The following is a 15271-nucleotide window of genomic DNA, read 5'->3' on the forward strand; positions in this document are numbered from 1 at the left end:
AGAGAGGCCTTTGTGTAAACTAGAAGCAGGCCCAGTTGTTGATGTTATCTCCAATTTGGCTATAATTCGCTGCTGCAGCATCTGTCTACCGTGAATTGTTGCTCTCTGTGGCTGAAGGCTCATGATCCCTTTGTCCTCCCAGATTTGGGGGAAAGCCTCTGCAGGAACATGCTGGTTTGCAGCAGTGGGACTGTTAGTCGGGGTTCATGCTGCAGCACTCTACCCAGGTAAAGAGGTGCTGCAGCGGCTGTGGGCTGATTTGCATCACTGACAGCAGCGCTGACACAGTGACAAGAAACTTCAGATTTTGGTGCTTAGGGTCTTTTGAAATGTGAAGGTTGTTAGCCCCAGCTCCTAGAGAGGTTTGATGCCCTGGGATGGTAGGGAGGGTATTTGGGCCAAATCTGGTCATCTGTTCCTGGAATGCCTTAATTTTCTCTTCCCATTTTATTCAGAGTACAGTAAATTCCCTGGTTTAAGTAGTATTCCTTGTTTGTGAGGTGTTTTGGAGTTTTTTCCCCTCTTGCTATGTTTGCACCCTTTTTATATCTTCTCTGTGTAATGCCTCGTCCACAACACATGCAGGGATTTATCCTTCCTGCTTTTTTTTAACCTGACCTGATCCTTTGCCTGACAGTGAGTTGGTTGTCACCTGTAGCATTGTTTCCATCTGCTCCCCTGTTTGTGGGTAAGACAGACTTTTTCCTTTCACGCTCCTGCTCGAGCTTTCAAATCTATTTCCCTTCTGACCTAAACAGCCCAGTCCATGTCATGCTGCTGAATTAATTGTCTTGCTTCTTGAAGTTCCTGCTGTTATTCATCTCCCGATCCCTCCTGACAAACTTCTGCTCAAATTCAAAGACTGGCTTCTGTTTCTTGAGAGCATTGCCTTCTACTCCCTACCCCTTTTTTTTTACCAACAAAGATTTGTTTTTGTTGACTATTTTGGGCTCTCTTGATCAGAGCCTGTGGGTCTCTGGGGCTGTGCTCTTGGCTGGCCTTTGCCTGGATCTCTTCTCTATAAGATGCTGCCTTCTTGATCAGCTCAGAGGGAACAGGCCTGCTTTTTCCATTCTGCTGGATATATTCCCATCTCTCATTTTTGTGCTCCCTACTGTACTTCCATTGTCTGATATGAAAGTGATTTCACTTCAGTTCGGTTGCTTTATGAATCCAGTTTGAAGTAGCATAGATGATTTCCAACATTATCTTAATTACTTGTTTATACTTTGCTGCTTGCTCTGTGACAAGCAGGCACGTGGACTGAGAGCAGTTCTTTTGCCTCAGTTTTGATTGAAGTTCCTCTGCATAAATAAGTTGATTATTTTCCGAACAGTTCTTGTTTATCTCCTTCCATCTGTTACACTGGGATTTCTGTTGAGACTGTTACTCCAGTCATCATGCCCAGGTGCCTGGGCAACCATAAAGCAATGTGTAGATATGGAAAGGTAACATGGCACCAGTTTTGGTTTGACTTTAACAGGCTACAAACTGCAGCAGTTCATGAACTGTTTCTCAAGTAGCTTGGCCATCTGGGAGCAGTGGGAGGTAGCCACCTTGCTGCCTTCATGTTAGTTGCTGCTGCTTGTGAGCCAGAACCGTAAGAGCAGAAGAAATCAGAGCTATTCTGTTTTTCTCAACCTTTGTTTTACATGGACCTCCCAGATGAGTATGTCCCTGTTGACAGAATATGACCCCAGACATCAGGACATCTGAGTTCTCTTCCCAATATTGTTACAGCGTGTGTAAGTCTTCATGCCTCAGTTTCTCTAATACAGTGTGTAGCTAACAGTGATGCTAATGTATTTTCAAGTATATTTCCTTGCCCTTCATCTCCAGGCACAGTATTGCAGCAATATAGTTGTAACGTTAGAGATAACTAACAAGTTAACAACAACAACAACTAAATAGAAGGGAAGAAGGTCTGGCCTGGCCTGCAGCCATACAAATGCCGTCAGTTTCTTTTCAAACAAAGTGCATTTCAGTCACTCAAAAAGCCTGATTTTCCCCAGTGCATCCAAAGGCAGTTTCTTTAGGTCAGAAGATGCGTGTTGCAGAGAAATACACGTTACCCAAACAGACTGTTGCTCTGTAGATGACATTGCTAAGGCTATTTCTGGATATGTCCATCTTCCTCGAAAGGGTAGTGTTATGTGTGGGAAGAAGCATGGTACAGGGCAGAGGGCTGCGCCCTTGGATCGTTTCCTGTGTTTGCTGCCAAAAGGCTGCAAGATCTGGGCACGTCAGATGACCTACATGGGTTGTACCATCTGTACCTTGGGGTAGTGCATGCACTTTTCAGGAAGCAGAGTTGCTGTTTTGGAGCTTGTGGCTGTTTGATAGAAGGTGAGACTTAGCATCCTAAGTTTTATAGGTAGATTTTAAAATTGCCTCCTGTACCTTTAATCTCTTTCTTTGAATCACTGTGATCTCTCTGCCATGCAGGTACCAGCAACTCTGATACTGGTTCTGGTGGGGCCTTGAAAGACTGAGTCCATGACCATACAGTGGGACTCATGGAGCTTGCTGGGTGTCAGTGGAGCAGGGACTGCTTAGAGCTTTCTACTCTGCCAGGCCTTACCCTGCTGTGTAATACACTTCAATATTCAACAGAGAAATTTCATTAGCAGAGATATTAAGGTGTTAGCAGGGGATGGGATTAAGTCTGTGCCTCCTTCTACTTAAATAATTCATTTTGCTTTGAATTATCTGTTTATGATGATCGTGTGGGGAGTTTGTCCTTCCCAAGTAGCACTTGGGAGAGACCTGGGGGATGGTGCACACCTGACATTAGTGTGAGGAAGTGTCTGTATTTTCCTGTTCTCATGTCGGGCCATGCTTTTCTCTGTACGTGGGGGAGCTTGGAGGTGCCACAGTGAAGCCACCTGACATATCTCCTCACCAGGTCCTGAAAAACATGGTTTTGTCAATGTATTTTTAAAAAAAAAAACAAAAAACAAAAGTCAAGAATCTGTCTACAAAAAGCTCAAACTCTCTTACCTCAAGGATCATAGACAGGAATCTTGCCATGGTGAAGGCAAAGGATATACTTTTTCTTGACCTGTGTGAATCTACCTGAATTTGTCAGGTTCTAAATCACTGTAGATGATGTTGGCTGCTGCGTGTCTGAGGGAGGTGGGCCAGGGTTTCCCTACTGAAATTGCTAACATACCTCCCAAAATGAACATACATCAGCCTTTGTATCTGATCTATGTGCACAAGCCCCTTCTGATGTGATTAGCTGTGGGCTGGGAAGGGAAGGAGGTGATTTCTGTAGGACCTTTGCTCACTTGTCTCAGAAGTTAGAAAGCAGATGAATGGAGCAGCAAATAGTGCATTGGAGAACTCACTTTGCTCCTGGCCCCTGTCAGCAGCTCTGTCTACAGTCAGCAAGTCCCCTTCAGTCTGGCTTGTCACAGGAGACCCCCAATTAGTCTGTTCCTTGTGTTGTGATTTTTTCCAAGGTATGAGCCTGGGGTCTGAGCCGTGGAAGTGCTGATGATGCACAGCTGTAAGGGCCACCAGTGGGAGTTGTGCTTTGAGTTTGTAAAGTGGCCTAGAAAACCAGGCCCTTTGGGGCCTTTGTAGCGGCACTCTGACGGGCAAGAAGCTGCAACACTGACTTCTCTCTTTCTCAGCTTCTGATTTGGAAGGTGAAGATGCTTGACAATAAACATGCTTGTGAACTGCCCAGCCGCTGCTCTCAGTGAGCCTGTCGAAAAGCCTGTAAGGAAACCACCGGTTCTGTATTCAGAGCAGGGCTTGGCTTGAGGCCACGCGTTGAACAATGAGGAGAAAACAAAATATTGAATAGCTGCTTGTTCGGCAAATGTGGTTCCTCTTGGCCGTGCAGGGCCCTGTGTGAGGGAGTGTATGAGATGGGGCAGTTTTCCCCCAGCACTTGGGACTGGGACCAGCCTCTGCATGTAGGGTCTCAGGTGCCACAGGAGAAGACCTTCACCAGCACTGGCTCCCAGCCTGTGCAGTAGGGAGGGAAGCCAGCTGGGGGCTGCTTTGCTGGACCCAGATTGCACCAGTGAATGTGAAACAACATTCTTGCTGTTCTGTGGCCTGGCTTGGAAAACCCCTCCCCTGCAGAGAGCCACCTTGTGCTGCCTGTCAGGGCATTGCTCTGGTTTTGGGGAGCTCAGCTCTGGGACTGGAAGAGACTCACGGTGCTCAGCAGGAACAAGCTGTCTTTCTGCTTTTTCCTCCCTTGTGCTGAAAAAGCAGAACATGTACAGTGTGCTTGGGACTGCAGCTGCAGTTCCTTCCCTACCTGAGAGTTACACCTGATGTGTCTATCAAATTAGTTTTATCACTAAACTAATATTACTTTGCGCTTGGATCCCAGTTTAGATTCTTTGGCACCTTGTACAGTGGTGTCTGAAAACAGGGTTGGCTCACTTGGTAGAAAGTGGGCAAGATGGGAATGCTGGTTTAGGTTTGAGTTGGTTTGCTGTTTTTGTGTGTGTGTGTGAGTTTCGTTTTGTTTTTCTCTCCACTCTCTCACTTGCAGCTTACAATGATTCTGTCATTTTTTTGTCTTTGACCCAAGAATCAGATGGCACAAATGTCCTTACTAGATGTCTCTCTGGGATTTCAGAGACCAGCACCCCACAAATCCGCACCTTACCCTGGGGTTCAGGGAGCCCAAGTTAAGTACCCTGCTCTGCCACAGGCTTCTTGTATGACCTTGGGAAAACAATTTAGCTTTTCTGTGTGTTGCTGTTGTCCCCCCTGCATAGAAGTGTTAGGGAAGAGTTAGTTTCAAAAGTGTTGTGAACAAGTCATCGTTATGAGGAAGAGGTACCAAACTGAGAGGGGCTGTGTAAATACTGTAGGTGGCTTGGAAGACATTTACGTTTTCAAGGGATGTGTGCGGTCAGTGTACCTTTTAAAGTTGTTTTTGACTGAGTGTTGCAGGCGGCTTTCAAGATACTGTGTAGAAAGCCAGGGGCAGGTGACCTTCTGCAGTTGTGAACTGTATGGAGCTTTTTTCCCCTTGTTGAGCTCAAAACAGACTGTGGGGCTATTTCACCTTTTCTAAAGATGAATAAACATGAACAGATGCCAGTGCGGCTGCATTGCCTTCTCTGTTGGAGACGGAGAATGTGAACTTTGGAAGGAGTCTGGCTTGATTCTGGGAAAACAGCTTTGATCAGAGCTTTGGGAGGAATCTGATACCATGTCCATCTAAGAGTGACAGAAAAAATAGCCAGAGTTTGGGGCCAGGTTAATCTGGTGCATCTCCACTGGCGTCAGTGAGAAGGTGAAACAGTCTGTTCTGGCACCTCACTTCAGCTCCTCATGGAGAAGCATTTATTCTGGACCTCAAGGCCAGACATTGTAGGGGGATCATGGGACAGTAATGACTAAGATCACTTTTGTCTCTAGCATCGCTTGGAAGGAAAATGTTTTGTTAGATTTGCTGAGGTGAGGCTCTTGTTGTACTTGAGGCTGGTACTTGCAAAGGGCATGAGGATGGCAGCAGAAGGGCTTCTGCTCCAGCTCTGCCATCTCCTGTTCAGCTGTGTCCCAGTCCTCACTGCAGGAGCTCTTGGCAGCTCTGACTACCATAAGGTGCTGGGTTCTGGAGGCTCCAGTGCCTGGCCCAAGAGCCAGGCTTCTGGGCCTCCTGGGGCTGAGATGGGTTCACACCTCCCTTAGAAACTCAGCCCTCGAGCATCTCCATCTGGGCAGGAAGGTTTGACTCTTGCACAGCTATTGTTTGTCTGAAAGCCTCACACGTTGCTACTGGTGCAGCTTCTCCATAGGCTTCCCAGACTATGGCTTGTGCAGTTGGTTTCGTAGACTGCTTAGAGCGTTGATCCACTGCTGCCTGAAACCCTGGCAAAACACTGGGGTTCTTCAGCCAGCAAGTTTTGTTTTGTGGACACAGGTGGATTTAAAATTGAAAAAAGCTGTTGATCCCCCTTCCTTTTCATTTGATTTGTTTTGTCATTTGGCTATTTCTTATAGGAGTAATTTCTGAGGAAGAGCTTGCATAAAAGAGAGAGCACTAATGTAGTTCACTGGTTCCAGAAGGGTTGGTTGATTTTGGCTTGGGGAATGAAGGTTGCATTTCCTGCAGGGGAATTTGGTGGCCAAGTGAATGGGTGTCAACAGAGCCAGAAGGTGGGGAAGGTCTGTAAAATGAAGAATGAGATTGTAAGTGGTGTGATGATGCGTAAGTACCAGAGGTGGCTGAAGCTGAGAGAAGTAAACCAGAAAGTGTTTGTCCTTGTCTGCAGATGGATACTCTTGCTGTTTTGCTAAACATGATTTAGGTAACTGTGCCTCAGTTTGCACAAGCTGATAGAATATTTCTGTCCTGATTAATCTCTTGCTAAAGCAGAGTGGGGTGAGTGAATTTGGAGGAGAAGCACTGCCTCTGTCTTGGCATTAAGAACATGTATTGCAAGAGGTCATTTTTATTTCCCGACCCCTTTTCCTGACAGTACTTAAGACCAGCAGCATCTCCTAAGCCACCAGTGTCTGTTGTGGTCAAGATGGAGCTCTTGGAGTCCTGGGCTCCTCTGGAGCCGGATACAGACACAAGGGTGACCAGGTACAAGGAGATGACAGGGTCATTGGGTCTAAATGCCATCTGTGTATTGCATAGGACAAGGACTCTTGGGCTGTGTTTTCCCGATAGAAAATAGTTACCTCACTAAGAGGTCAAACTGAAATGCAGATATGCTGCAAATGTATTCATTGGGCTATTTATCAATATTAAATGTGTAAACTAGAAAGGTCAGCTGTGTTTAATGTCATGTGGCAGCTTTGTGATTTTAATTACAGTAAAAAACCCAATGACAAATGAATTCTGTGCTCTTTAGAGCTTCTTTGTCCCTGACACTGTTTTGTTGGCTTACCTGTGCTCAGGGAAAGTTTGGCTGCCTCTACCATGGTAGGAGAGATTTTATTTAAATACAGAAAATGGGATAAAGTGATAAATCATTTACAATGTCTCATTCACTGGGGGAATTTAGTGGAGCTTGATGTTTCAGCAACAGCTTGTTACAGTGTTGGATAGCAAGGTTGCAGGCAGACTCAGGGCTCAAAAAGGTTGTTGAATATGACCTTAAATTAGAGTGACTGACAGTTGCTGCTTCCCTGTTTCTTATTTTGTACACAGTTTCAGGTATCTGGGTTAAAGAGGGATAAACTTCTGTTTCTTCTCTTTCAGCTTTTTGTTCTTTAAAATTGTGATGGGAACTGCTCTGCTGTTTTTGTTGTTGTTTGCTTGGCTTCTTTATGTTAAGCTTCTAAAACTCTTTCTTGATCTTTTCCCAAGCTGTTTTCAAAATTTAGTCAGCCAGATCCTTCTCCTTATATAATATTCCTTCAGTTTTTAGGAGTAGTTACTAGTTTGGGTGTTTTAAATTTAATGTTAAAGAACTGACTGCTATAGAAACCTGACTTTTAAATGAGAACCCTGTGGACAGTTCGTGCTTGAGCTACTTACACATTGCAGCTGAGGTTTTAAGCAGTGTGCTTGGGCTTTTGTTTTCATCTCTGAGCGTGTCCATACCCGCGTGGCTGCAGTTTCAGCTTTGCAGGTGGGTGCTAGGTCCTGCTTGTCCTGTCTGCCTGACAGCGGAGATGTGAATTCCTCTGTTTTGTGGTCCGTGCTTGACACAGAGTCCTTATTTCACTGGGTGACACGGGCTGTGGCTGACTATGAAAAGCAGCAAAGCAGCATCACACTGAACACACCAGTTCCTCGCTGTTGTAAACACAGTGTGCTACAAGTAACCCTGAGACGTTCCCCTAGTGCTGCAATAGTTTACAGCTGCGGTGTTCGTCCTGTACCCATCAAAATGCTGGTGATGGCATACAAGGATGGGGCTTTGATTTCAGTCTGGTGATAGTCTCTAGGTTCTCAGTTGATGATAAGACTAGCTCAGTTAAAAGAGGTTCAGTTACACTTGTTTCTGTACCTATTGGAACGATCTTTTTTTCTGAATGTAGTATCAGTAGAGATTCCAGTACTTTTTTCCACTTCACTGAGAGCACTGTCCTTGTTTAACTCCAAATAAATCTTAGTAACATGTGCAGCACAAAAATGAGGGGAGAAAATTAATCTCTAGATCAAGAGCTACAGAAAATGAAATGAATTATGAACAGAAGAGGGATTTTTTTTTTCCTGTATCCATTCTCCAAGCAAAGGGAAAGTGGCACAGAAAAGAAAAGTTAGTGAATGGTGGTAGTAGGGAGCAGTGCTGTGGTTTTGTTGTTTTTTTTTTCCTAAATTTAGATGAAAGGAAAAATGAAAACTTTTCATATTGTCCTCAGTAAGACAAAGTAAAGTATAGTCAGGTAAGGCCAGTATCATCCCCATAGGATTAATTCAGCATTGCTGAAATTCTTTCCTTTGCATTCAGCTTCACTAGGAAAACGTTGGGGGCGGGGGGTGTTGGGGTTTTCCTTGTCACCAGTATGGTCAAAAGTCACAGCGTAAATTTCCTGACTTGGTGAAAAGCCTGTGACCCCTCTCAGTTGTCTTGTTCATCAGAAGGCAGATAGGTAATAAAGAGTCTCCTGTGTGAGAGGAGTAGGGAGAACCTGCTGTTTTAATTTTGTTCACAGCAGTGGGCCAAACTTTGTTCTTTCAATGCTGGCCTTGATAATTGGCTCAATATAATATAGGAATTCAAGCCATTGCATTTCTCTGGCTTTATAACTGCTAATGTCATAGCCAAGAAGAGCACGAAGTCTCCTGCAGGAACATACTGTAAATAAGAACAATAAGCACGTTCCAAAGAACATACAGGCAGTGGTTTTAAAGGGCCACAGCTCAGCCCTGGCAGGTTAATTTGCATCCAGATTGCCTGGACAAATGGATTTTGTGGTTTAGGCTCTGTGGGAGGTGTGGGTTTGATTTGAGAAATTTTCTGGACTAAATATTAGTTTCATTTCTCTGATTCCTAGGAACCAGACTTAAGGGATCCTCTCTTATCAAGAGGGAAGGATTTGCTTTAGGAGTTTACTTTAGGAGTTGGGCCATAGTGTGCCTTGCCTTTACGGTACCCCATATCCTGCTCTGCAGGGTACCTTGCACAGACATACAGTAAAGTTTGGTTTTTCCTCTGGCCACCTGCAGCTCTCAGCCATGGCTAGCAAAGACTCATTTACCTTGTTTTTCACAGATATCCACGGTTTATTTGTCATTTTCAATGAGGTTCTAACACCTGTTAAGCGCTCCTCCTCCCTCTTTTTGGAGGAGCATTTAATTATGACAGGGTTTCCCTTGGAGCGCATCCTCCATTCAGTTCCCTAATTGTAGAATTCTCTGTGGGATTCTCCAGATGGGGGATAGAGGATAATCTTCTCAGAGCTCCGGAAGAAATGTGATGCCAAATTACAGAAAATAGATCCTTTTTATTAAGCTCTTGGGCTCCTTTTACTCTTATTTTAAGGTGACCTTCTGTTAAAGAGAAATGTTGGATAAATGGCTATCCTTTTAAAATAATCCTTAAGAACTGTACCTGGTTTACTAATAACACTGTTGGAGTAGAAATCCTGAAAGAATTTCAGCTCTTTTTTTGCCACTGGTGCTGTCATCACAGAGACAAGGAGAATGAACTTGCCTATTTCCCTTTTGTTTCTAGCTGGTCTCATTTTCAAGCTGCGACCTGTAAATCGGGCAGAGTGCTTGGCGGGGCAGCCAGGTATAAAGACAAAGCCCCCTCCTTTGTGAAGTGATCACAGTGCCACTTTATGGGTCACTTGCTTTGCTGCAAGCCAGCGCTGTGGCAGTGCTGGTTCAATCCCTGAGGGGTTTCCAGGCATCCTAAAAGTGCTGCTCAGTGCCGCTGATGTTTGCAAACATGGCAATAATGGTCATCCCGTTTTGTGCTCAAATGCTGGCTGTATCTGGAGTTGTACTAGGTTTGCTAAATCTGGCATGTGACTGCTAAAGGGCTCCGGGGGTTGTCCTTACAGAGCCAGTTCTGCTAGAAGGTTCCCATGTGTTTGATGTGCAGAAATTAATGCTCCATAAACTCCTGTGTTAGCAGATGATACTAATATTTTTACACGGTAGATGGAGAAACTAAAACAGAAAGAAACATAACTGCAGCCCTCTACTGAGTTGGTGGCAGAGCCAGAAGTGGTCTGGAAATGGCTGACTCTGGTCCCCTGTTACAAGCATTGTCTCTCGCTGTGATTTTGTGTGCGTTTAAGTCTCCAGGGAACATTTTCCATAGCACCAGTAAGAGTACCAGCTTTGCAGGTAGCAGGTAAATACAGACGTAGGAGGGGAGGAATCTCTAGTTGACAGAGAGGCTGAGGTTATAGCTATAAATTGTGATGTATGTATTTGCTTGTCTTTACACTGCAATATGCCGCTGGGGATCTGTACAGCTTGCAGCGACTGATCTGTGGTGCTGAGAGGTCAAAAGTGGCTAATCCAAATTTTTGTTTGTCTTCCAGGTCTACGCACAACGAACTAGAAAAGAACCGGTAAGTAGCTAATGAGCTGAATTCTAAGAAATGCAAGCCTAGTGAGTGTAATGTGCTTTAACCTTACACATGCAGGTGCCGTTTGATCAGCTTAGACAGCTGTGAATGACCACACTGCATCACGTAGTTTTAAAAGTTGGGTGGGAGATACAATGAGATCTGAAAAAGAAGCCTTGTCTTTCGTTGTTGTTTTGGTTTGGGGTTTTGGTTTTGTTTTGTGTTTTTCTCTTTCTCTCTCTCTGAAAAGGCAAGAAGTGACCCAGTTTTGTGACTAATCTGTATGCAGAGTAAATACTGTTCTTCTCCTGACACAGTGAAATCTGATTGGGGCACTTTCCATACATGAGGTTGCTACGGGATCAGGTTTCTTGGGCCCTGGGTAATACTTGTTACCATGAACTGAAGGGCAGAGCCCTGTGCTCTGTACCCTCTCCCTTCACCCCTCCGCTGGGCTGTGATAATCTCTGCAGTGCAGAAGAAAATACCATTGTCTGCAGGCTCAGAGGTCTGGCTACCAGTGCTCCTGTGGAGACTCTCTCTTCTAACCTGTTTTAGAATTGCGCCTGTTTATCCTGGAATCTGAAGTTTTAGCAAGCCTTGCAGTTTTGTTACTTGGCTGGCTCTGCTACATGACTCAATCCTTTTGTAACTGGAGTTAAAGTAAGATAAATACCGTTGAGACAAGGGGAGCTAGTTCACACACAGATCAGATTATCGCCTTCCATTCAGGATGCTATAGTTAAGGTTCTGTCAGGGTTTTTATTATAAACTTATCTTGGCTCTTCTGTGGGATTTTAGGAGGGCTGGTGGGGGGGTGGGGTGATGTCTGTGTTTTTTATGGCTCCTTGAACAAAGACAGTGCTCTGGCCAGCTGCTCCTATGAAGAAAACCCCCAGGGTGGGAAAGCTGAGTCTAAATAGGTTGCTTGCCTCCTCTTCCCTCTTAGCAGCCATCATTTAACAAGGAATTGGACCACTGTAAGGATGGCCAAAGACACTCAGAGGCTTCAAGCCAAGTGTGTATTTCCATTCAGACAAGATCTTCCCATGTAGCTTCATGAGAATCAGAGCTGAGTACCTTGTGCATTGTGTTGCCCACAGTTTCCCCATATCTGCCTCCCCCAGTAGCAGCAGTGCTGGGAAGCAGCTTGGCCTTTCCATGGTGTGGGTGTTTTCTTCCAGGCTGTGCTTCTACCTTCTGGTCTTTCTGAGGGTCGAGTTGTTGTGGTCCTGCCTTTCTGGGGTGATGCAGGGAGGTTTTTTTATTTGGGTTATGTTATGCTCCTGTCTCCCCCAGGTCTCAACCTTTCTGGTCCCAGGTTGAGCCTTGTTGAGAAATGCTGGCTCATGGGTTTTCCAGTGCTCTCTGCAGCTTTATTTACCAATGAGGGGAAGGAAAAAAAAAAAAAAAAGCAAGCAGTGCTTGGGTCTGACCCAGAATGGAGGGTGCTTTTTTTCTCCATGACAACAGTAAACCGTCACTAATTTTCAATGTGCTTATTTGCATGTCTAATTGTTAGTGCAAACGCTGCTCGCCCTCAGTACAGCTTTAGAGCAGAGCTGTCTCCATCTTTCCCTGCACTAGCCTGGTCCTCTGACATTAGCCAGATTTGCGTGGATCTGTGACCATATTTTTCTACCTTTAGGCTTGTGGGACAGGCACTGAAGCTTCAAACTCCCTGTGGGTGAGATCTCAGCAGCTGCCATTACATGTTTATTGTCCAGACAAGGGCTGTCGAGTGGTGATGGGTTTAGGATATGCCAGATACCAGCTCTCTGTGTGATTCCTTGTCTTTAACCGAGGACTTCCTTTAACCATACTTCCTGTGGTGGGATTATCAGGAGGATGGACTACTGTCCAGTGCTTTATTATTTATGTTGCTAGTGAGAGGATTATTATTACCTGTGCTTCACCTTTTGCCACCTTTTCCTGGATGTCGACAAGCTGTTTGCTTTCTACAGAATGTGTCTTCCTATTACTGGTTGGTGTGATACCATCTCTCTCTCTCTCTTCCTCTCCTTCTGTCTTAGTTATGCTCCGTAGTCCCCACCTGCTCCCAGTTGATGACTTTTAACCATCACCTTTCTCAGCAAGGTCCTTCCTCCAGGGCTTCCCATTGCGAGGCACTGGATTCCAGGTCTGTGTCTCAGACACAGTTTTACAAGCCCTTGGTTTTCATCTTTCTGGGAAGAGCACGTTAGATCACGTTTGGTGGTCGGTACAGGGGAACTCCTGTATCTGGGATCTTTGGTCAGGAGCCTGCTGCATCAGGTTTGGGATTGTCTGTCCTTTGATGAAGATGCTGTGGCCTGAGCAGCTACGCACACCTGCAAATGCAGCTGGACCCTGTATTGGCTACGCTGGGCTTGCAGGGTTTGTTACCAACGATCTGGACAGTGAGTTTCACACTGAAAGCATTTATTTTCAAACTCCACAGCAGTGTTTTCTGAGTGAAGGGGATTGCTTCCTGGTTAGATTTTCATCATGTTTTATTTTCTGTGTCGTTAAGTTTGCCAGTGTCTCCAGACTTAACTATTGCAAAGATAAAAGCCCTGATACTAATGGCTTTGTGGCTGGCAGGTGCTCATTTTCCCTATTATTTGAGATTATTCCTTTTGAATTTCACTGTTATCTCCATTATTGACACACACTGTAATTTTCAAAATTGTGCGCTATTAGGTCTCTGACTCTGATTTTTCCCTTCTTGTCTGCGAACAGCAGCCTTCTTATGTTCAGTTAAAATGTTGTTTTAACCCATTCAACAGTTACACAGAGTTTCTTTCAAGCAGTAGCAAGACAATAGTAGAAAAACAAAATGCTCTCCTCCTCCTTTTTGAATATGCGATTTAACTTGGACTCACTTTGCAGAGCTGGTGATGTTTCAATGTATCAGGATTAGGAATCTGGTACTCCTTTGATGTTAAAAAGTAACTGAAAATATATTAAAAAAAATTAAAGTGATGTTTTAAGCTCCACTCCTGTTTCGGCTAAGGAGCTGTTTGATTTGGTACCAAATATTACTCTAAGTGACTTCTCTTTCTGCTTTGATTTGAGTTTGTTTTTTTTTATCTGAAAAGATTGAAGGGACATTTATATAAGGGGCTTTGTTTGATTTATAAAGATTAAAGTTAATTTATAGTTATTATCTGTCATTAATCCTTATTTTGGAAAATTGTTTGTGTTTTTTATTTAATGGGTATGCGTTTCAGCTTATCTCTGCCTGGGATGAGTCATAGCTTGCATTTAAACAAGAAACCGGTATTCTGCTTCTCATAAGCTGCAAGGCATAACTAAAACAATACTTTTTAGTCCTTTAACGTGCCTACCAAAACCTGATTCATAAGCAGCAACCCATCATCTTCTAAAAGAAAACATGATAAAGCAAATGACTTAATGATTAGCTTTGGTAGTGTAATATTTTCTCAAAAGAGGGTAATAAATAAAATTCAGGCTTAAGTTAAATGGTGTGTGTTATACAGATAACAGAATTGACTGTTGTCGGTGAAGATTTTAGACAGGCAGCGGTTTTGGAAGGATGTGGTCAGTGTGGTATGAAGAGGAGGTACCTGGCACTGAGGCGACTCCTGCTGCTCTGTGAAGTGGCAGTTCTGGTAGACCAGCATGGTGGTGGTGTCTGTCAGAAGGGTTACGTCTCCTGATAGAACAAGGAAGATGTTTATAAAGCTATTGATCAGATTTTAAAAAATACATATAAACAATGTCTTTCTGTATATCCTAGATTGATCTGTTTGGTTTTGGTGATGATTACATTGTAATACAGCAGAAGGAAGGAAAACAAAGCTGAGTAACTGGGTAAGGAATGAGTTATTAAGGCAGATTTTTCTTCCGGTAACAGTAATTTAGCTTAAACAAAAGATAGATCTAGGGAAGGAAAGACACCTTGAGAGAATTGCTGAAATCAGAATTTTCTGAAGATCTCACAGAATTTGTGGCTCTGCAAAAATACATTGTTTAAAAAGGGCATAATCTAAAGGAGACAAAACTCCTTCTAAACCAAGTTGCTGAAGAGTTGTGTTGAGTGAAAAAGCACAGAGTGAAGTGATGCAAGATCCTTTCTCTCTGATACCTTTTGAGATGATCAGAAACACAGTGAAGAAGACAGACATATAGCAATGATAGAGTGCTGTGGATTTTAGCTTTTCTCTTGTCAGGATCCCCCTTCTATCTTCTGTGATACCCCACCCACTCTCTCTTCAACATAACAGGATCTTTATTGCAGCGTTTCTCCAAAACGGTTTCTCATGCAGAGCTGACTGTTCTGCTGGGCTGCACACTTGAGGTGGCAGATGAGATGATGGAAAAACCCTTCTGAACGTTCAGGATAAAACCATGACCTGGGTCAGTTTGCACTGAAATGTGGGCCTTCTGGAGGCTCTGCAGCAATTGCATAGTTCGTTTCTCTAGAACAGGGGCTTGAGTGTGTCTATTAGCAAAGTGCAAGAGAAGGAGGGGGAAATGTTTAACGTAGGGCATTTAAATGATTCTGGTGCAGGCATGCTGTCTAGGCTGGGAAAGATGAGGGAAGGGAAGAGAAAATGTAGTGAAACCTTGCTCCTCTGAATAGGCATGGGTGATTGTGCTTTTGTAGTGCTATATATACTTGCCAAGGCAATCTGATCAGTGTTTGTCTTGAACAAACTAATCAATGTGGTGTTGACTTCAGTGCTATTTATCAGGAGCACTGGAACAAGAAACTAATCCAGTAAATTTCATTTGTTCTCTGGAGTGAGCTTTGTTTTCATGTTAACTTCATGTGGCAAAAGTTGACAGTACATATTGT

The 15271-nt window shown here is 44.0% G+C and overlaps 1 protein-coding gene across 2 annotated transcripts in view; it reads left to right on the forward strand.

Moving 5' to 3' along the window:
- Positions 1-15271, forward strand: part of MXI1 (MAX interactor 1, dimerization protein) — a 56248-nt gene that overhangs the window by 16856 nt on the left and 24121 nt on the right. For both annotated transcript variants that reach the window (XM_082053269.1, XM_082053270.1), the window contains exon 3: positions 10441-10470. In XM_082053269.1, the coding sequence (XP_081909395.1) occupies positions 10441-10470 (30 nt within the window). The remainder of the gene's footprint in view (positions 1-10440; positions 10471-15271) is intronic.

Source organism: Streptopelia decaocto (genome assembly GCF_964273445.1).
Source record: "Streptopelia decaocto genome assembly, chromosome: 5".
Classification (NCBI taxonomy): domain Eukaryota; kingdom Metazoa; phylum Chordata; class Aves; order Columbiformes; family Columbidae; genus Streptopelia; species Streptopelia decaocto.